The sequence below is a fragment of the Hemiscyllium ocellatum genome, chromosome 8 (genome assembly GCF_020745735.1).
Source record: "Hemiscyllium ocellatum isolate sHemOce1 chromosome 8, sHemOce1.pat.X.cur, whole genome shotgun sequence".
Classification (NCBI taxonomy): domain Eukaryota; kingdom Metazoa; phylum Chordata; class Chondrichthyes; order Orectolobiformes; family Hemiscylliidae; genus Hemiscyllium; species Hemiscyllium ocellatum.
Genome location: NC_083408.1, coordinates 89,367,141 through 89,389,164, shown reverse-complemented (window position 1 = coordinate 89,389,164; position 22,024 = coordinate 89,367,141). Strand labels below are relative to the sequence as shown.

The following is a 22,024-nucleotide window of genomic DNA, read 5'->3' as shown; positions in this document are numbered from 1 at the left end:
CCTCTTTGCCTTGATACTCCGGAATGGAATTGCCTTAAGAAATCTGGTAGACAAACCATTATGATTAACAAGTACTGGTTCCCACTTTTAGTTCTCAAGAGGGGACCTACACAATCAATTATAACCCACGTGCTTCTGGTATCAATTCATAAGCACTTAAAATAGCCTGTTAACCTTTTCATAATCTTTTGACCCCTCATCTGACAGTGCAGCAAATACCTCACTAGCTCTGCCTACCAGTTTAGTCTGAACTAGCATTACCCATAAACCCTTGGACCACTCCATCTGCTGAGCCAATTTTTCAAATGAAGTAAAGAAGGATTCAACATCGTTCTCATTAAAATGTGGCAGAGTTTAGACATATTTGTATATATCACTATGTTCTCTTTTCATCTCCATCCTGTTAACTTGACTTTGCTGACTAATTTGCAATTTCTTAAGTTCAAATTCTCTTTCTTTTTGCTCAGCCAAGAAACTTCTCTCTCTTTGTTTTTTCTGTCTCTCTCTTTCTCCCTTCCTTTCTTCTCTCTCTTTATTTCTCCCTTTATTCTCTCTCTCTTTGCTCAGCCAAGAAACTTCTCCCTCTCTCTTTTTAGTCTCTCTCTATCTCTCTCTTTCTCTTTCTCTCTCCCTTTGTTTATCTTCTAACTCCATTTATCTCATTATAATTTAAGTTTTTCTACCTCTACTGCACTTGTCTGTTTCTCTGATACACCTAAGTGCTGGAGTAATTCCCTTACAATTTCAGGTTTTCTTTTGTCCTTGGTTAAACCCACATTTAACTTATTTGCTCTTTCATTCATTCTAAACATTCTTGGTGAATTTGAGAATCATCTTCCATCCCAGTACCTCTTTAGCAATTTTAAGGGCCATTTCTCTCATTTTTAATTTAATCAACCACAAGTCACCAAAATTAAACAAATTGTCTCACCTATATTTTATTTAAAGATCTTGGACCCTAACCTGCAAGTGTTTAAATCTGCTGGGATTTTTTTGGACCCCAAATTTGTCTAAACCAGTTCAAATCCTGGATGAGCCCCCAAACTTTTACATCATGGGGTAAACCCTCCTGCTTAATTTAAACCAGCAATGCAGAAAGGATTTATCTCATGCAGTAAAATGTGAAAATTCAAAAGGCCAAGAACTATTTAAAGGAAGAATTAACAACTTTATTTCTTAAAGTATAACAGAGAATAATTTACTAACAAATATTTACAACTCCATCCTCTAACCTGTTTTTTACCTTTCCCTTCTACAATGCTAGTCCGATAAATCCCCCTGATTAAAATTTACCAAAAATTCAAAATTTCAAAATGAGCTAGATATCAAATCTTTCTCTTTATATCTTCTTTGGTCTTTTTTTTTCTTCTTAGGGATTTCTATTTCACAGGTTACTGATCGATAAATGTAACTTTAAGAAAGCAATTTCTCAGGCAGTCTCTGCATACAGGTGGTGTGACAGTTCTCCTCCCAACTGTTCAATTGTCCCCGATCTTATACCCCAAAGCATTGGATTGTGTCATTGGCTTTTAAGATTGTCAATATACTAAATTCAAACTTGATTGGAGTTTGGTATTTTTGGGGTATAATTTAAACTGATTGACCTAATTCAAATCTGTTTTTGTTTCCAGGCTACCCCAGTAGCTGTACCACATGTTACATTATATTTTATTGAGAACACTTGGTGCTGTCAGGTAGTTCTGCTAGCTTTTAACTCTCTTAAAAATACAGTACACCCACATCATCATAACATTAGCCTAGCCCCTAACATTTTATTTTGTTTTAGGCAGATGTGTATGTGAATATTCTAGGAATGATGTAGCTGGTCAAACCACTCAGCTTTAAACAGAACAGAGTTTATTAAAACAGTACGGATGAAACACAAGGAAAAGAAAACAGAATTTAGTCTAACTTAACTTATTTGATAACCCAACTATTACTATATCACAACTTAATAAAGCTCTTCCAAACCCTGCAACATCTTGTAAACACACTCTTGGCAAAAGGTAAATTCAAGCTCAGGTTCTTACAGGCAGGAGTTTTCAGAGAGAACATTCAGGCAAGACCTCTGATGAAGGATGGAGCCTCTTTTCACTGTTGCTGCTTGTCTAGGTCCTCAGCAGTTTTTTTTTGACTGCCTGCTAAAACTAAACCAAACTAGAAAAAAACCTGACTGGGAGAACTGGCCACACCCCTACCAATGTGCAAACTAACCATTTCCAGACAAATCAGCACCTCTGCCTTTGCGACCTCTCTTGAAAACAGCCAATGACAACCTAACCTTGTTAAAGGAGCAGTATCATCATAATCATAAGATATTTCCAAGCCAGAAAAATATTTTACTTGGAGGAGAATTTTTATTGGTGATCTTTTCATTCATCTGCAGTCTTGTTTCACTAGGTGGTAGAGGTTGTTGGGGGTGTGGGCATCTGGAAGCTGTCAAAAGAGACTTGGAAATTTGCTGCATCTTGTGGATGGTCCTCACTACTGCCACCATTGGCATTTATGGATGGAGTGAGCATTTGAGGTGCAGAACAAGAAACTAATCAAATCAGATGCTTCTGACCTGCTAACATTGATATTCATGATGTTGGCACAATTAGATTTCTGGTCAATGACAACCCCTGGGATATTGATGGTGAGTGATTCAGCACTGGCAATGCCATTGAACATCAACTGAATTCTTTATTATTGAGGATGGTCATTTTCTGGCACTTGTGAATTATACCTGTTACTTATCACTTATTGACCCAAGCCTGAATATTGTTCACCCAGGTTTTGTTACATTGCAGAACTGGATCTCCTGCAGAGATGACCTGCAGCTGAGATGATTGGCTGTCAAGAACTTGTTGTGATTACACTAATTGACTCTAATCAATGGAGAGTATTGATGTTAATTCCCAATGATTTTAATTTTGCTAAGGCTCTTGGATGTCGGATTGGATCCAATGTTGCCTTGATATCAAGGGCTGTCACTCTTGCTTCACCTCTGGAATTCAGCTCTTTTGTTCTCATTTGGTCCAAGACCATAATGTAGTCAAAAGCTGAATGACCCTGGTGGAATCCTATCTGACTATCTTCGAGCAGGGTATTGCTGTGTAAGTGTAGTTTTTCAGGTCTCCTTCCCATCAGAAAGATGTTGTGAAACTTGAAAGAGTTTAGAAAAGATTGACAAGGATGTTGCCAGGGTTAGAGGATTTGAGATATAGGGAGAGGTTGAATAGGCTAGGATTGTTTTCCCTGGATGTCGGAGGCTGAGGGGTGACCCTATAGAGATTTATAAAATCATGAGGGGCATGGATAGAATAAATAGACAAAGTCTTTTCCCTGGGATGGGGGAGTCCAGGACTAGAGGGCATGGGTTCAGTGTGAGAGGGGAAAGATATAAAAGATACCTAAGAGGCAACGTTTTCATGCAGAGGGTGGTACGTGTATTGAAAGAGCTGCAAGAGGAAGTGGTGGGAGCTAGTACAATTACAACATTTAAGAGGCATCTGAATGGGTATATGAATAGAAAGGATTTGTAGGAATATGGGCTGAGTGCTGGCAAGTGGGACTAAATTGGGTTGGGATATCTGGTCAGCATGGACGAGTTGGACTGAAGGGTCTGTTTCTGTGCTGTACATCTCTATGACTCTATGACTCTATGTCAGTACCATCAATGATGCTTACATTACCTTTTTGTTGACAGAGAGAGTCAATCGGCAGTAATTGCTGGATTGGACTTGTCCTGCTTCTTCTGGACAGAACCTTGTTTTAGGCTCACAAAGATTGCTTTGTTATCAAAGGACATGAACCCATGAACCCACTTCCTGACCATATGATAGATAAATTGTTAATGAAAACACTGAAGATGTTTCAGCCTAGGAAAAGTAATACTGTGAGCTGTAATGAGCCATTTTGAGAACAAAAACACTGAAAGAGAATTTTTCTGGTACTCCCTCTGAATGCTTGTTCAGTAGTTCAACACGAAGAGGGTAAGGACAAAATCTTTAGGAGTGGTGGATAAAACTTTGTGCCCTTGCCTTTGACTGTTTGCTCCTTGATGACCATTGTCTCAGATTAGGCCAAACCGTTTGCAAACTTGGAGCCATTTTGAGTTCAGGGTTGAACTTGCAATTCTACTTCTGTACCATGATAAAAACCAGCTCCTTCCATTTTCAGCAAATAATCTGCCTTCGACTCATAGAATCCCAAAAACTGGAAACATGTCATTCAGACCATCGACTCCGCACCAACTCTTTGAAGGGCATCCCACCCAGACCCACACCTATAACACTGCATTTCCCATGGCAATTCCACCTAGCCTGCACACCTTCGAACATTATGGGAAATTTAGCAGAGCTAATTAATCTAACCTGTACATCTTTGGACTGAGCAGGGAACCAAAGCACCCAGAGGAAACCCATGCAGACACAGGGAGAATGGGCAAACTCCACACAGACAATCACCAAAGGGTGGAATCGAATCCGGATCCCTGGTGCTGTGAGGCAGCAGTGCTAACCGCTGAGCCACCGTGCCATAGCCCATCAACTGTTGAAAACAGCATCAAAACAGAAATAACTGGGAAAGCGTGGCAGGTCTGGCAGCATCTGCGCTGAAAAAGTTGAGTTAGTGTTTCGAGTCCAGTGACCCTGAATTGAATTGAATTTATTGTCACGTGTACCGAGGCACAGTGAAAAACCTTGTCTTGCGAGTGATACAGGCAGATCACAGAGTTAAGTAGCATAGCTAAGGTAAATAATAGGTAAACAGTGGCAAAAACAAAAACACATACAGTTGAATGTTAAAACTTTGTGAGTCCATTCAGTATTCTCACAACAGTAGGGTAGAAATTGTTACAAAACCAGCTGGTGCGTGTGTTCAGGCTTCTGTATCTTCTCCCCCATGGTAGAGGTTGTGGAAAAATATTGCCAGGGTGGGATGGATCTTTAAGAATGCTGACGGCCTTTCCTTGACAGCGGGCCTGGTAGATGGATTCTATAGATGGGAGGTTGACCTTTGTGATTGTCCGGGCCGAGTTCACCACTCTCTGTAACCGTCTCCGATCTTGAATGGTACAGTTGCCATACCAGGTTGTGATACATTCAGACAAAATGCTCTTGATGGCGCACCTATAAAAATTTGCAAGGATATTCGCCATCATGCCAAATTTCCTCAGCATCCCTGTGAAGAGTCCAAGAAAGCTTGTTGCGGATAACCACTCAGAGGAGGTTGACACTCTCCACTCGTTCCACCTCTGTGCTGTTGATGTGTAGGGGGCATGAGTAACATCCTGCCAAAAGTCAATAATGAGTTCCTTGGTTTTGTTGGCATTGAGCACTAGGACCGATCTTCAGACTGTTCTGAGGGAGTGTCGCTGAAACTAAGATGTTAAGTCTATTTTCTTTCCACAGATGCTGCAAGATCCGCTGTGTTTTCCCAGCAATTTCTGTTTTTGTTTCTGATTTTCAGCATCCACAGTTTTTTTTTGTTGAAAATAGTATCCCTGTCTTTGCAACTTCATAATTTGATAGGTCCAATTTAAATAAAAACAAAACATTATGAATACTGGAAATCTGAAATAAAAGTGAAATCTATTGAAATAGCAGCTTTGTCAGCATCATTAGAGAGAGAAACATAGTTAACATTTTGAATTGTACATGACCCTTCTTCAGAACTGAAGGAAGGTAGAAATCTGATAAGTTTTATGCATTGGAAGGAGGGACAAAGTTAGAAGAACAAAAATCAAAGTGTAGTTTGAAAATAAGAGACATTAAGTGACAAAGGTATTAAGCAACAAAGGGCGTGGTATGAGTTATAAAAGAACTAAAGCATTTATCAAAAGTGAGTGTGAATTGCAGAATAATGAATAGCTGTTTCTGAAAGCAAAAACAAGAAACACGAGATTCAGACTAGCACAAGACAAAGAAACAGAATCAAATTGAGAGACAAAGTTCATGGTCTGAAATTGTTGAACTTGATGTTGAATTCACGTAGGTATCAATGATATAGATACAAAGAGGAAAGAGGTTCTACTGAGGGAATATGAGTAGTTAGGAGCTAAATTAAAAAGCAGAACCAAAAAGATTATAATCTCTGGATTAGTACATGGAGGGGCAAACTAATTGTGACTGGATCAACAAGATTAAAGAGGTAAGTGTGTGGTAAACGTGTGGGAGAAACAGGTTTGAATTTATGGGACATTGGCACTAGTACCAGGGAAGGAGGGAGTTGCTCGGATGGTACACACTGAATCTCGCTGGGACCACAATCCTGGCATGCCACATAACTAAGGCTGTGGATAGGGTTTAAACTAAATGGGGGTGGGTGGGGTGTGTAAGTGTTCAGTTCCATCAAAAATTGTGGGATTAGTTAAAACAGGAGTGGGCTCGGCAGCACTTATTAAAGTTTCCAGATCAGATAGTGGACTGGAGAGTATGAAAGGGTCAGGAATCTAACTTTAGGTACAGCACATAAGCAGCCAACTATGAGAAGTGGGGCAGTCAACACAAGACTAGGGGTGTTGCATTTAAATGCACACAGTGTATGAGACAAGATAAATGAGCTTATAGCGCAGATTGAAAATGGCAGGTCTGATGTTATGGGCATCACAGAGATGTGGCCACAAGGAGATTGAGGGCTGGGAACTAAATATCCAAAGAAACACTTCTTATCAAAAGGACAGGCAGATGGACAGAGGAGGTGAGGTTGCCACGTTTCTAAGAAATGAAATTGAGTCAATAACCAGAAGTGCTGTAGAATCAGAAAGCGGAGTTGGTAGAGTTGAGGAATCACGAAGGAAAAATAGACAATAGACAATAGACAATAAACAATAGGTGCAGGAAAGGCCATTCTGCCCTTCGAGAGAAATGATCCCGATGGCAGTTATGTACAAGTCTCCTAGCAGTAGTTAGGATAGTGGACAGCCAATGGCTCAGAGGTTAGCACTGTTGCCTCACAGCACCTGGAAGCCAGCTTCAATTCCAGTTTTAGGTGACTGTATGGAGTTTGCATGTTCTCTCCATGTCTGCACGGATTTTTATCAGGTACCCTGGTTTCCTCCTGAATCCCCAAAGGAAAAAAAAAGCTCACTTGTTTGGCACCACATATATAAGCATTAACTCCCTCCATCATTGATGCACAATAGCAGCAGTGTGTACCATTCATAAAACACACTGCAGAAATTCATCAAGGCTTCATAACCCAAAGGAACTACCATCTTGAAGGGCAGGGAATGTGATATATGGGAACTACCACCTATAGTCCAAAGATATTCAGGTTAGGAGATTTGCCATGCTAAACTGCCCCATAATGTCTGGGAATGTGTAGGCGAGGTGGGTTAGCTATGGTAAATACAGGGTTACAGGGAAAGGATTGGGGGCTAGACCTGGACGGGATGGTCTTTGGAAGATCAGTGATTGTTTGAATGGCTTCTTTCCACATTGTAGGGATTCTATGATTCTGTGTGAGGAAGAAATTAAAACAGGATGTAGAAAATGCATATAAGAAAGGTGTCATTACTATAATCATGAGGTTTTCGATGTGCAAGTGTGTTGGGAAAATCTGACTGATAGCGGATCTCAAGTAAAAGAATTTGTGAAATGTGTGCAAGATGGTTGTGAAGGTATCTCCACCACATGACAAGCGTCATGAAGACCTTGGACTCTTTAAATGATGTCAATAGCTGTTGAATTGTAGAAAGTAGATACTTCGCTAGGAAGATTGTTTTGTTGACAGCTTCAAGGTCAATACATTGTCTAATATCATAATGTTGCATTGTTTCATGACTAGTCTTGAAATCCATGGTGTTGAACCAACCTGCTCAATACTCAGCTGCTTCTATAGCATGAGTATGACCTGGACAATTTTGAGGCTTAGGCCAACAATGACCAAGTAAGCATTCACACCACATAAAGTCAAACAATGACCTTCTCCAAAAGGAGAGTTCAAACCATTATCCATTGACATATATTGGTATCACCATCACAGAATCCCCCACAATCAACATTCTGAATGTCACCATTTACTAGAAACTGAACTAGACTAGCCATATAAATACTGTGGCTACGAGAGCAGGTCAGAGAGTAGAAATCTTGCAATGTGTAAATCATTTTCTGAGTCCCCAAAGCCTGTTCACAATCTACAAGGCAGAAGTTCGGAGAGTGATGGAATGCTCCCCACCTGCCAACAACACTCAAGAAGCTTGACATCATCCAGGACAAACCAGCCCACTTATTTGGCACCACATCCATACACATCCAATCCTACCATCACTAATGCACAGGAGCAGCAATGTGTACCATCTACAGGAAGCAATAAGAAATTCACCAAGGCTTCAAAGACAGTATCCTTAAAACCCACAGATACTACTATCTAGAAGGACAGGGCAGTAGACATTTGGTAACATTACCATTGCAAGCTCTCCTTGAGACCACTCACCATCTTAATGTGGAGAGATATTATCATTCATTCACAGTGATTAGAACAAAAGCCTGGAACTCACATCCTAGCAGCATTACTTACACCAAATGGACTATTCACTCAAGAAGCCTGCTCACCACTTCAAATAAGCTAAGAAAGTACTTTGTTACACAGCTAGTGGATTGGTTTTGGAACATTGCCTGGAAGTGTTGTGGGGCAGTTTCAACTGAAGTATTTAAAAGAGCATTGGATGATTATTTAAATGGAAACAATGTAGACAGTTATGATGAGATAACAATAATTTGTCACTAAGTTTAAAATGCTCAGAGTCAATGCAGATACAATGGGCTGAATAGCCTCCTTTGGACTGTAATAATTCTGTGATTCTGGTTTAGAGTGGCAATTGCTTGCTTAAGTGCTGACTGAACAAATGAAAAAAAGATGGAGACTTCGTAGACAGAAGTGCCACATGTTGTAATGCCATCTAGCTGTCTTTAAGGTCTGGTGCCTTTCTGAGATTTGTGCAATAATAAATCATCTCCCTTTTCCATATGACGAATGGAAAACCTGTTCTAAGAAATATATACACCGATGCATATCAGCACATTATTTTCACATGTTAAAAACATTTTTTGGTGTATTAGATCTAATACAATATGGCTAGATCTAATTCTTAAATTTATGGTCCAGCTTCTGTCTGTGTTATGTGCCTGTTGTTGTGGGTGATGTAGGTGCTTGGTTACTGTCCATTTTAAATTTTCAGTGTCAGCTTTATTATCTTGTATGTCAGACAGTTGGTTGTGTACAACTCAGATATGTAACCTGTTTTGTGGGTCAGCTATTGTTTGTGACAAAATTATGCAATTTAGTCTGGAAACAGTCTTGTACTATCTCTCCATTGACCCATATATTCATAAGAAGATCTCAAACTCTGGTACTTTGACTGTTTGAAGTTGGATGTATAGTCTGTATGCTTATTGATCATATTCTTGATTGTTTCTATCTTCTTTCCAACAATGTGTGCAGATGGTTGAATAGCAGGAACGTGTGATAAAAGATCTAAGTGAGTTTGTCTTCCAAACATTAGAAGTGTTATTGACAGTAACCATTGTCTTGAGGAGTAAAATGTAATTTTAAAACATCTTACCAAGCAATTTTGCATTTAATGATAATAGACTTCATCAAACAAGCAGTGTATCCTGGTGAGTTCATTAAATTGAGGGTAGTGAGATAAGGTATTAAGTATGCCACTTACTGCACACACATTGCAAGGGTACACTTGCGTAGTGAACACCATAGAGGGAATACCAAACATACTTAATGGTTGATGTGTCAAAAGGTGTTTCACAAATAGTATCTATGATTTGCCTCATGAAGGGAAATTTGGTGAAATAATCAGTCATTAGATGCAGTTTTATAGAGTCAGAAAGCCACAGAGTCACAGAGTTATACAACATGGAAACAGATCCTTTTGTACCAACTAGATATCCTGGATTGATCTATTCCCATTGCCAGCATTTGGCCCATAACATTCTTGTACATGGAAAGTTTCAATTTTGCACTTTGGCTCAGAAGGGATTTCATGTAGAATGAAAGGTCCTCATGATTCTTGAGGTTGATAAAGCTAATGTGTTTTGAGCAGTAGGTCGTGTCTTTATTGATGCTGGACTGATTGATTCATGTATCAATTTCTTGGCATTGTTCTGTGTCCATGTGACCTATGTGTATATGGTCAGGCATATCTCCATGCAGAGCTTGTGGAATGCCTTTGAAATGACATCTTTTGTGCATCTTGGTAGGATTGTGTCTAATATTAGTTGGAAGTTCCCTTGATCCTTAGAACTTCATTCAACATTTTTTCCTGTTGAAATCGAAGTCTGCTTTTTCTTGCTGCTTCAATGCGCTGATGAAGATTTGTGTCATATTTATGTAAACTATGATGCAGAGACATCTTGGTAGATTCTCTATGTATGATTCATATGTTGTCAGAAATTATCCTGGCTAACAGAAAATGCAAATGGTAGTCTGAGAAAACAGTATCTGCCAAAAAGAATTCTGAAAGTCTCCGGTTCCTATTTCTCTCGAAAAGGTATATGGATAAATATCCATTCTTGGCATCAAGCTTAAAAAAATGCTTTTGTGCCTGAAAATTTGGGTTTGAGCATTTCTGAGGTTGGAATGATGGATGGATATCTTTTCTGTGTAATGTTTAATTGTCTTGTCTTCATCATATATGTTCTTCAAAACACAAGTAATAGAAGCTCAATGTTGTGACTGACATTGTTTTATTCCCATGAAATTCACTTCCAGTTCGGGATGATCCCGAATATGAATATTGCACTTGCAAGGAGGGCCAATGCTACATTGAGCATTCTCTTTCAGCTGTAATACTGCATCACTTTTAAAATTGCCAATCTGGCAATGCTGATAAACCAAAGATAGAAGGTTCCGCTATATCCATGATGTTAAAGTGTTTCAGGGGTCTATTCCAAGGGGTCATATTAACATTAAAGATGGATAACAACAATTAACGGAATTTCAGACCTTTTCGAAACAGTTAGTTTAACATGTGTAGGCCACGCTACATGGTGCCAGTTTTCCAACTCAATCTTACATAAGGTGCATATTTTCCCCAATGTGAATCTTGGTATATAATACATGTTGTTCATTCCTTTCAGGGTGTGTCATTTGGATAGACGTAAAGGCTTCAGTTTTCCAGATGTGCCCATGCGGTGTGTCAAATTGATCATGCTTACTGTCTGACTGGATTCTGAAAGTTGTAATGTTGCAATAAGCTGTAATTTGTTGAAATGCCTGCATATCATGGAAGGATGTTTAGAATTGTCTGTACCATTTCTCCTTGTTTTGCTATGGCTATGGAGAACTGTGGCAGACACTGGTGATTTGAACATCTTCGCGGACTCGAACATCTTGCAAAATTTAGCTCATTTTAGATCTGGTAGGTGAGACAATCCACATTTCATGTATGACTTGGACGTTGTTGATGGCTGCAACTGTAGTTGCAGAGACCAGCGCATGTGGAATGCTGTTGTCCTGCTAGAATTGTTTCAAACATTCTTTTAATGCACCGAAAGTTTAATTTTTAGGTTTGTCCAGAAATGCTTTTCAGAGAAAAAAAAACATGTTGAGGAAATGACTAGTTCCATCTGCCTTTCAGCTAAATTAATTTCAGTGAAATCACATTCTGTACGTTTGTGTTGATATCTGTCGACAAATTGGTCAATATCTTTGTCTGTTTGACATGTTCTCAAGACTTTGAATTTTAAAATTGACTCTAAGCCTGTTGCTTTTCTGAAACTTGAACTGTTTTGTTTTGATATTTTGTCATTGATAGAAATGTTGGACATTTCATTTTTTGCATTTCGTAAATCCCCAAGGCAATATGAATTTTGAATCCCGTTTTTCTTTGTGATGTTATGATAAGGATTCATTCTTTCATTGAATAACTAGAGTTTGGACAGAATTTCACTGGAATGCCAGTCCATATACATTCCATTCTTATTGTGTATTTTGTGCTCTTTACACATGGTCAAAGAAAAATAATCTGTTTTGCTGTGTGAAGCTTCTGTTCTTTTTGCCTTGGATTCTCTCCTATCCTGAATGCTACGTTTGAGATTGCAGCTTTAAAAAATAGTGGGCTTATTCATGGCATAACAGAATGGTGTGACATCACCTTTTTTAGTTTTGCACTATTTGCAAGGAGCAAGCTGATGAAATTAACCAATCTCTGGATGCAGCTAAGGTTTTTTAAAGGTACGAAAGGTGTTTTTCAATGTTCTTACCTGTATTTTGCTCTGAGTATTTTTCAAAGCTGAAACCATCCTTTCAGCACATGGAAACTGCTGTTCTTGTTTTAAAGAGAAAAAGCACACTCGCAAATATTTCTTGTTTTATTACAATTGTAAACTTCAGCTTTGGTTATTAAGTGTTACTTCAGCCCTGAAACTGGACTTCTGATGGGTAATAATTAGGAAAACAATTCTTCACAATTTCATTGTTGAAATCTTTTTCCTAGCCTTTGGCACAAACTTGCTGTCACCAGTTTCTAGTACTTGTTTGCTGTCAGTTATCCCTACGACCACCATGATATGCGTATGGTTTTCTATATTTTAGCTCATGTAACATATGCCTCAGATAGTCGAATTTGTATTGAATCAGATATCTAGTGATGTTATGAACAACTAATTATATACACTAATTTGATATCTCAGACATATATAATGTCTGCAGGTTATATGCTTATTTTATTTACAGTTATAGTATATACATCGTTGACTGGTTGATTGGTTGCTTAACTGCTGACAGATTGAAGGCAGAGTAAGATAGAGATTTCCTACACTAGGGTGTCATACATCATGATGTCATCTAGCTGTTTTAAAATTATAGTGCCTTTCTGATAATGTGCAATAATGCACTATCCTCCTCAGATTGCCCAATACTTGCTAGTTTTTGTCATCTGCAAATTCTGAAATTTTGTCGTGAAGAGCCAAATCTGACCTCACCGCACTCTGAATACAGATTTACAGATCTTCTTAAAAGTTTACCTTTATTTAGCCAAACTTTCAACCACCCATCGATGCCCCACATATCTCCTTATCAAAGCAAAACACTGAAGTTGTGGAAAATCTGAAATAAGTCAGTAACATATTGGCAGATCAGGCAGCTTAGGTGGAAAGCAAAAGACTGAGTTAATGATTCAGGTTGATGACCTTTAAACAGAACATGGACCTGAACTGAGATGCTGGTGCACCCACTGAAGAGTGAAGCTTTTTCTGTTTTTATACTGCATGCCTCATTTTCCTGGGCTTCCATTTTGTTTGATTGTACTTTTTGTACAGCAACTTTTATTTGTATTCTGATAAAGTTGCTACATGAGGTGGTACAACCACCAGCAAAGTCACATGGTTTTGCAGTGTTGTGCTTCTGGAGAAAGCACTTGCCCACCTTGTAAAAGTCCAACCCAACCAAAAGTAATCCGAGGCGAGCAGAGGTTGTGTGTCTAACTTGTTAACAGAAGAGAAAGAATGGGTTGGAGAGTGGGGGTGGGGTCAAGGTGGAACTCAACCAACATCATCATCACCACTAGTAAAGACAGAAATTGCTGGAGAAAACTTAGCAAGCCAGGCAGCATTATGGAGAGAGAAACTGAGCTAATGTTTTGAATCCAGCACAACGGTTCTTCGGAACAAGTTTCAAGAGATGGATGCCATCTTTCGATGTAGAGAAGTTTGTCAAAGCCTTACAAAGTTTCTGTCAATATCCAGCACCCCAGGGTGGGGGTTACCCAAGAACATGACCAGGTGTGGGGATGGATTGGGTAATCCCAGAGACTGGGAGCTGTAAAGTGGAATGGAGTCACCTCTACTGTCACACTATGCGTGTGTATGTGGGTTGGTGGGGAGGGGGTGGGGAGTGAAGGGAAATGGGGTGGGAGGTAAAGGGGGAAGGGGGGTGAAGTGGGAGGGGGGTGGGGCGGTGCTTGTGTGGATTTCCCCACCCCCAACCCAGTGAAGACTGTGCGTCAGGAAGAGAGTGCGCAGCCGCGGTGCCTGCAAGCTGTCAGTGCCGGCGATGGAGCAGCTGCAACGGTGGCCAGTCCAGTCCCAGCCCCAGCTCCAGCTCCAGCTCCGGCTCCGGTTCCAGCTCCGGCTCCAGCTCGGACTGCAGCGCCGGTGCGACGATGAGCCGCTTCCCGCCACACACTGACCAGCCGCTCGGAGCCGCCCAACAAACATCTCCCCAAGAGCCTGCAGACCCAGGATGCCCGGTGGAAAAAGAGGGCTGGTGGCACCGCAGAATACTTTTTTGGAAAACATTGTCAGGCGATCCAGCGGTAAGGTGGCACTTCTGTAGCGACGCGCACCCCCCATCCACCAACACTTCCTCCCATTAGCTATTGATTAACGGAGCTATAGTTTCTAGTCCCTCGGTACAGTCAGTGCCCATCTCTCCAACCTCCTTTCACTGTCCTCCTTGCACGCAGATTGACTGCTTATTTATCTTTTAAGGTGCAATAGACCCTCATAAATTAAACTGAAAGGCAGTTCATTTCGATTTAGTTTCGACCTGTTCTAATTTTGCTCGTCTTGCAAACAATACTTCGTTCCACAACATCGAATGAAGCGACGAGGAATTCTGGAAGATTGCTAAACTTAATTGAAAAGTAATTTGTTAGAACACTTGTTAATAGATCTCGCGGTGGAAAGCGATTGAACATTATTTTTCCTCTTGTAAGTGTTTATAATGGCTGTGCTGTATACAAAACACAGTTCCTTTTGATCTCTGCCGTCATCCTGACTGTCAGATCAGATCCCCAGCGTGCTCCCTGGTGTTATTTTTAGTTTTCAACCATCAAGCGAAACTAATATACAGCAACGATGGGTTTCCTCAACAGCCTGACAGTAGCCACAGACAGGGAAGACGCAGGGTGCAAAGCGATTTTGTTTTGTTTTGGGAAATTACTGAGAGAGAACCTGGTGATAGATAACTCTCAGGAACTTGCAGCGCTCAAGTAGAACCGATCGAAGGATGTCGCTGAATGAAGGGCTTGCAGGAGAGTTTCACCTGAAGCGTTCCTGTAAATCCACTTCCAATCTGTTGAAGCCGATATTGCAATAGAGACAAGGAACGTGGAGGAGTTCCAAATGTTGGTTAAACGAAATTACTTTTGGTTTGTGGGCAGAATGATGGGGGAGCTGGTATAAACTCGGCCGTTAGTAGTGAATCGATATCTATAAGCTATAACATTCCCCTTATTTAACACACTGTCATTGACAAATAAAGAAATCCAATCTAAATATTATGTGCGATATTCCTGAAGTTGTAGCCACTAGTTTAGAAACTACATCTAATGAGTTCACAGCATTGAAAGCGGGTTTACATAAACACCTGTGTCTATTCCTGCAGACCTAACCGAGAAGCATCTTTAACAGGAAAAGAGTCTTTAAAATTGTAAAGCTTAATATTTCGCAAAGTGCTTGTTGCATCTGAAGAGCTAGGAGGATGTAAATGTAAGGAGACATTGCTTTATATATAGTTGACATCTATTTGGTACAGTGTGTTATCACTGGCGGTCAATCTTGCCAGCAGGGGTTTTCTTGAAAATTGCTGTGATCTGTTCAGAGCTTGAGCGATGTTAGCAGATCCCACTTGCTGCATTCGCTAAACATTCGTCAGAGTCCAACGCTGGACAGAGCATTGGTAAGCCCACCAACTCAGTGGTATTTTTCTTGCCATTATGGGTCGCTGTTACTCCTCACTGATAGGCAACTCTACCTCAGTACCCCCTGAGCTAAACCCTCGCTCTGAACAAATACTGATGCCTGCAGGCAATTCCGGCTGTAACCAACTTTTCAACAGAGTGATTCGCAGGAAGACGCCGAACAGTTTGACTAACACTGTACGTCAACCGTCGGCTACAAATCAACTCTTAAAAGCCCTATTTTACTAATGAGCATTGCCGATCTATTTATTAAAGTGACAGAGGCCGCTTATTAGGAACCAGCTTTTTCTAAATGTGTACATGCATCAATGGAGCAGTAGGAAACTGGGAAATCAAAAGGACGTTTGAAGGATTGTTCCAGGAGTGCTTTAGAATTTAGAAACAGATTAATAGGTGCATTTTCTGCCTCTCGAAAAGTCACCAGTCAGGATTTGTTCAGTAATTTGAGCATAGGACAAAGAAAATTTCAATTTATTTAAACTGAAACAGGCACCCAGAACCAATTGATGCAGCAAAATGACCACCCTGAAAGTTCTGAAGTCAGAGAATTCCAACTATGGGATATAATTTAGAAACCTTAGGATAATATTTATATTCAGTAACTTGTTTAGCTGGGAGTGCCAGACAGGACCGTGTTTCCATACCTCCACACCTTGGTTCGGATCACTGGTCGATAATTACAAATTATAAAATTAGCAATTATTCATATTAAGAATGGAAACTGCATTGGAGTACAGATTGCAAAATGTCCATGTGTCACTAAGTCTGTCTATTTCCGACTGCATAATATCACCCATCTCCAAGCTGCCCCCTGGTTCGGAATCCTCAATCATGCCGTCATTACTTTGAGTGTTGAATGTTTATACCAATGTACATTGCTGGCTTGTTTCCCATTTTCTACTCTCTATAAACTTGAGGTCATCCAAAATCTCTTCTGCTTTCAGTTTCCACAAAGGACAATGTAAATGTTGATTTATTGCAGAAACAATCTAACAAATAGAGAAAAGTAGTAAATTGATGGACATAAACAATTACATAGCATTCACCATGAAGATAATGAACTTAGAAAATTAGAAGCAATTGGTATTTTTTGGGATACAGTTTAAAATCCCTGGGGTAGGATTTATATATTGCACCAAATCCTGTTCACCCATCAACATTGCACTTATTGATTTATGTTGACACCCTTTTGAAGAATGCGTTGCTTTAAAAAAAACCATCCTTGTATTCAAATTCCTTCACAGCCTATATCTCCAATTTGTGGCTGTCATCTCCTCCAGCCTTAGAAAACTAATATAACGGCTTCTTCAATTCTGTCTTCTTCAACATGCCGGATTTTTATTGTTCTACAATTGACAGACGTGCCTTCAGCTGCTTCATTCGTAGGCTCTGGAAATCCCATCCTTTACTTTTCCACTTCCCTGTCTCGCTGTCCACCATAAGACACACTTTGACCAAGGTTTTGGACATCTGACCTAATATCTTCTGATGTGGCTTGGAGTCAGATTTTGTTTGATAACCATCCTGTGCATCATTCAGTGGCATTTTATTGTATTAAAAATGTTTCTAAGTACAAGCTGTTGTTGTTATTTATGAACTTTAATATAAAATTATACTCCATTTGCTTTTATTTGTGATGTCAAAATATGATATCCTTTATGCGGCTGCTAACACTGGAACAGATTGAAAATGATGTTGCATAGTTAAGTTATTCTAGGAATAGTTAGGTTGGAATATACAAAATAGGAACAGGATTAGACTATTCAAACCTTCTCTGACATTCAGTAAGATCACGGCTAATCTGACTGTGGCCTCCAGTTTCCCGCATGTCCCCCATAACATTTGAATCATCTGCAGATCTAAACTGTCTGAATTAGCCTTGAATAATGTATAGCTGAAAATGTGTTGCTGGAAAAGCGCAGCAGGTCAGGCAGCATCCATGGAACAGGAGATTCGACGTTTCGGGCATAAGCACTTCTTCAGGAATCATTCCTGAAGAAGGGCTTATGCCCAAAACGTCGAATCTCCAGTTCCTCGGATGCTGCCTGACCTGCTGCGCTTTTCCAGCAACACATTTTCAGCTCTGATCTCCAGCATCTGCAGACCTTACTTTCTCCTTGAATAATATATATGCAGGTACAACTTTTTAAATATTAGTTTGGAGATTTATGTTTACAACACCACTGATGATGTAATGTGTAAGTTAGTGAAAGCGAACCCACAGGATTAATGCCTGAACTATGTTGCATCTTGGTCAGACATCATCATTTCCCTCAACATCTCTGGACTAGAGCAGTGAAATCAATTCTGTGTTTTGCGTCGTTGCTGTCAGTTTTGGAAACTACATATATGGAGCATAGAGTTGGAACTGCTTGTGGTGTTCCCCATAGTGCCATTATGAAGGCCTCATCACCATAGCTTATAAAATGTCTTTAACATAGATAATCATCCGGAGACACTTTTGGAGGAAAATTTCCTTTGAGTGAAAGAAAGAGGAATCAGATCAGGTGACCAAAGGTCAACTAAAACATGAATAAAGAGGCAGAAATTGGCTTATGAGAAGTAGGATCGAGAGACTAACCAAAGGTCGGAAAATTTTATATAGTCTCATGAGCAATGTTATACTGCGTTGATAATGCGTAAACTCTCAAATTGTTTGACAATATGCAACTCATTTACTCCTGCTCTTTTTATGATCTCTTGGGTCTGTCATGTTAATAATCAACAATCGAAGTCTAACCCCTTTGAACCAACAATAGTCAACTCCTGCTTGTCACCTTTACAATGCACCTTATTCTCGCAAGCACAAGCCCAGATACACATTTTCTCTTGCTTCTACTGCATGAAACTTAATTAATGAATTACCAGTAACATAGAGGATGAATCTAGACGATGATTGTGTGATAATGAAATTGTAACCACCAAGATTCTCAAGAAATGATTACTCACCACTGAGCAACCATTGGGCACAAATCTTGGGTTTCCAGCAGTTCCAAGATTCCTGCTTGCATAATATGAAATGTGTCCAAGCAGTGGAGACAATATTCCATAATGTGCTGCAGATGGTAGATCATTTGGAAGTAATCCATTACTCATAATCTGCAACATGTTGATGAATATGTACACAGTTGCACAGGTAGTCTGGACTGTGTGTTCACACTAGCACAATGAAAGTCCTCTCCAACAAAGGAGCCATGCACCTTTCGATTTCAGGAGATTAGTAGTGACTACTCCTCTGGATAGTTTGGATATTGGAGTTGGGAGGGCTGCAAGACTGATGTCATTGGCACTATGTAATCTGCTCATTTGTTAATCTGCACCTTGCAGTTGCACCAATATGTTGATGTTGATTTTCAGAAGAATATCAAATGTATACATTGTTTCAGCTCTTTGGATGCCTGAGAAGGTTCACTCGTCTGATTCCTGTCATTAGGCATTGATTTATAAGGTAAGGCTGAGCAGGTTAGACCTAAACTCAAAAACGAGAGGTGATTTCATTGAGGTATAACAAGATTCTGAAGATATGTGACTTGGTAGATGCTGTGAAAATGTTATCTACAACTAGGGGGTGCAGTGTGAAAATAAAGGATCTGTAATTTAAGACAAAGGTGAGAACAAAGTTTTCTCGAATTCTCATTTGGAATTTCCTTTCCCAGAGTGCAATGGAGTCTGAGCCATTGAATATATGATTTTTATTTAGACAGTTTTTTTTTGATTGACAAGGAAGTCAAGTGTTATTGGGTCTGAAGAGGCAGGAAAGTGGATTTATGGCCACACTCATATATCAGCCATTGCCTTAATGACTAGCAGAGCAAGCTTAATGGACCAAATGGCATATTCCTGCTCCTATTTTATGTGGTCTTATTGTGACCAGAAAATTGTAAAAGAGGTTTTTTAAACGGGTGGAGGGGATCAGGGAGAAACATTAGAGTTTGGGAGCACACAAGGCTGGAATCAAGGGAATAGAGAGGTCTTCAGGCCTGGGGCTAGGGAGCAGTGAAGGGATAGAGTAATTAAAATACAATGATAATCATTTTACTTAAGAAATATTAAAGAAACAAGGTGTCAATGAAAGTCAGCAAGAGCAGGAGAGATGGATAAGAGATTTGCTTTGGAAAAGGGAATGTTCAGTTTTGAATGAGCTGAAGTTTGTGGTAGGTAGGAGATGGAAAACCAGGAAGCAAGCCAGAAAAGCTTTGGATCAACTGGAGATGAAGTTGGGATCCACCAGTAGTTCCGTAGTCCTTCACAGCAAATTGTCAGCCCAATTTTCCATTCGGAGAATAGGAGAGGGTTGAGGTGTGAATTGCTTGCCCATTTGTGGTGAACCTATACTACATTAGCTGTTATAGACTAACATCAACACCCTTAAATCCAAAGGTGATAAAGGCATGAATAAAGCTTTCGGCAGCTGATGGGGTAAGGCTGGCTGGATATCACAAAAGGAATTTGGGAGCAGAAGCAACACAGGCTCAAAGAGAAGATTGTGTTGTGAACACTCTCATTATGATGGGAATGAAGAGTGGAATTATTGGAAGGGAAATTCTCTTTATCACAGAATAAAAGGATTGGACTCAAAATAAAATTGCTTCAGTCAGTACTTAGCTGGAGGAGGTTTTGGCTCCTTCAAGACTAGATGTCAGAGAACTAATCTGACAACATTTGGGCATGGAACATTTGAAAGAGGTCATGTATAAAGGAACTGGATAGAGTATATGAAAACCATCCTTATAGAGATTGATGTCACTGAGTGATGATATGTAGATGAGAAAGAGTGGGTGAATGACAGTGGATGCATGAATTACTGCAAATTGTGATTAAACAAGGATGGAAGTAAAACCATTGAGAGGCTTTGATTATAAACTTTATGGCAGCAGACAATGGAAATCCATTGGAACTTTAGGTGATGCTCCAGAAGACAATGTGCAGTCAAGTGTCAAAAGGCTCAGGTCAAAAGGATAGGAGAGAATATGCACCAGGGTCACAGAGAATGTCATTGATGTGGGAAGTGTGGAAACATGACTGATGCTTGTGGAATATTTTTAACCAAGGTCTCCAAGGGGGAGGGAAAATGAATAAAACAAGTTAAAATATTTTTAAAAATAATAACCCATTATTTGTTACTCTCACCTCTGAAGAAGAAATTGAACTTCATCAAAATTTAGAAACAAAAGCAGAAATTGCTGGAAAAAACTTAGCAGGTCTGGTAGCATCTGAAGAGAGAAAGCAGAGTTAATGTTTCAGAACACTCTTCTGAAGAAGGGTCACTGGACCCGAAATGTTAACTCTTTCTCTCCATAGGTGCTGCCAGATCTTCTAAATTTTTTCAACAACTTCTGTTTTTGTTTCTGATTTCCAGCATGCAGAGTTTGTTCATTCTTTTGTTGAAATGTAACTAATATAAAGGGGTGAAAAACAAAAGGATTCATATTGGCTGCCTACTGAAACTACACCTGTTACACACCCAGTTGAACTTTCGTTTATATTATAAGCAATAAAATAATCTATTTCAATACATTTTGGACGTCTAACAGAACTAAATTTAGCCCTTTTTATTTCAAAATGGAGAAATATGTATCCTTTGATAACTTTTATTTCTTCAGTGCAGGAAATATTCCTTTGTGAACCATGCACATGGTAATGAGTGCTTACAGTGTGCCAGCCAGATCTTTGCTGGGCATTTGAAGATTAAGATCATACATTGTGGTATATTACCATTGACAGTAATGTAGCACTTAATTTTAATTACTGCAGGGCTACATTATCCACATACAGTTTAAGCTAATGATAATAAATTAGTGCATTGACTAAAAGACTAATTAAACCAATTACTAAAGTTTGCAATTGACAAAAGAATCTGAAACAGCTTTTTCTGGATAGTATTTAAGAAATTTGAATTCCATGTATTAGCCTCAGTTGAATGTTTATTGAGGCACTCGGTACCATTGTCAAACCCTAACCACCCAACGCCTGGAGGAAGAACGCCTCATCTTCCCTTGGGACCCTGCAACTACATGGGATCACTGTGGATTTCACAAGCTTCCTCATCCCCCCCTCCCCATTTTATCCCAGACCAACGCCTCCAACTCAGCACCACCCTCTTGACCTGCCCATCTTCCTTCCCACCTATCCACTCCACCCTCCTCTCCAATCTATCACCTTTCTCCCTTCTACCTTCACCTACCTAGCACATTCCCAGCTACAGTCCCCGTTCTCATTTATCTCTCAACTCCCCCCCCACCCCCAATCCACAAGATGAAGGGCTTATGCCTGAAACATCAATTTTCCTTCTCCTCGGATACTGCCTGACCTGCTGTGCTTTTCCAGCACCACACTTTCCACTCTAATCTCCAGCATCTGCAGTCCTTTCTACTAGGT

At 39.8% G+C, this 22,024-nt stretch overlaps 1 protein-coding gene across 1 annotated transcript in view; it reads left to right on the top strand.

Annotated features, from left to right (window-relative positions):
* Positions 1-14,020: 14,020 nt before the first annotated feature.
* kcnh5b (potassium voltage-gated channel, subfamily H (eag-related), member 5b) overlaps positions 14,021-22,024 on the top strand; it is a 313,820-nt gene continuing 305,816 nt past the window's right edge. Inside the window, exon 1 of the mRNA XM_060828544.1 lies at positions 14,021-14,257. Coding sequence (XP_060684527.1) covers positions 14,185-14,257 — 73 coding nt within the window. The 5' untranslated portion in view covers positions 14,021-14,184. The remainder of the gene's footprint in view (positions 14,258-22,024) is intronic.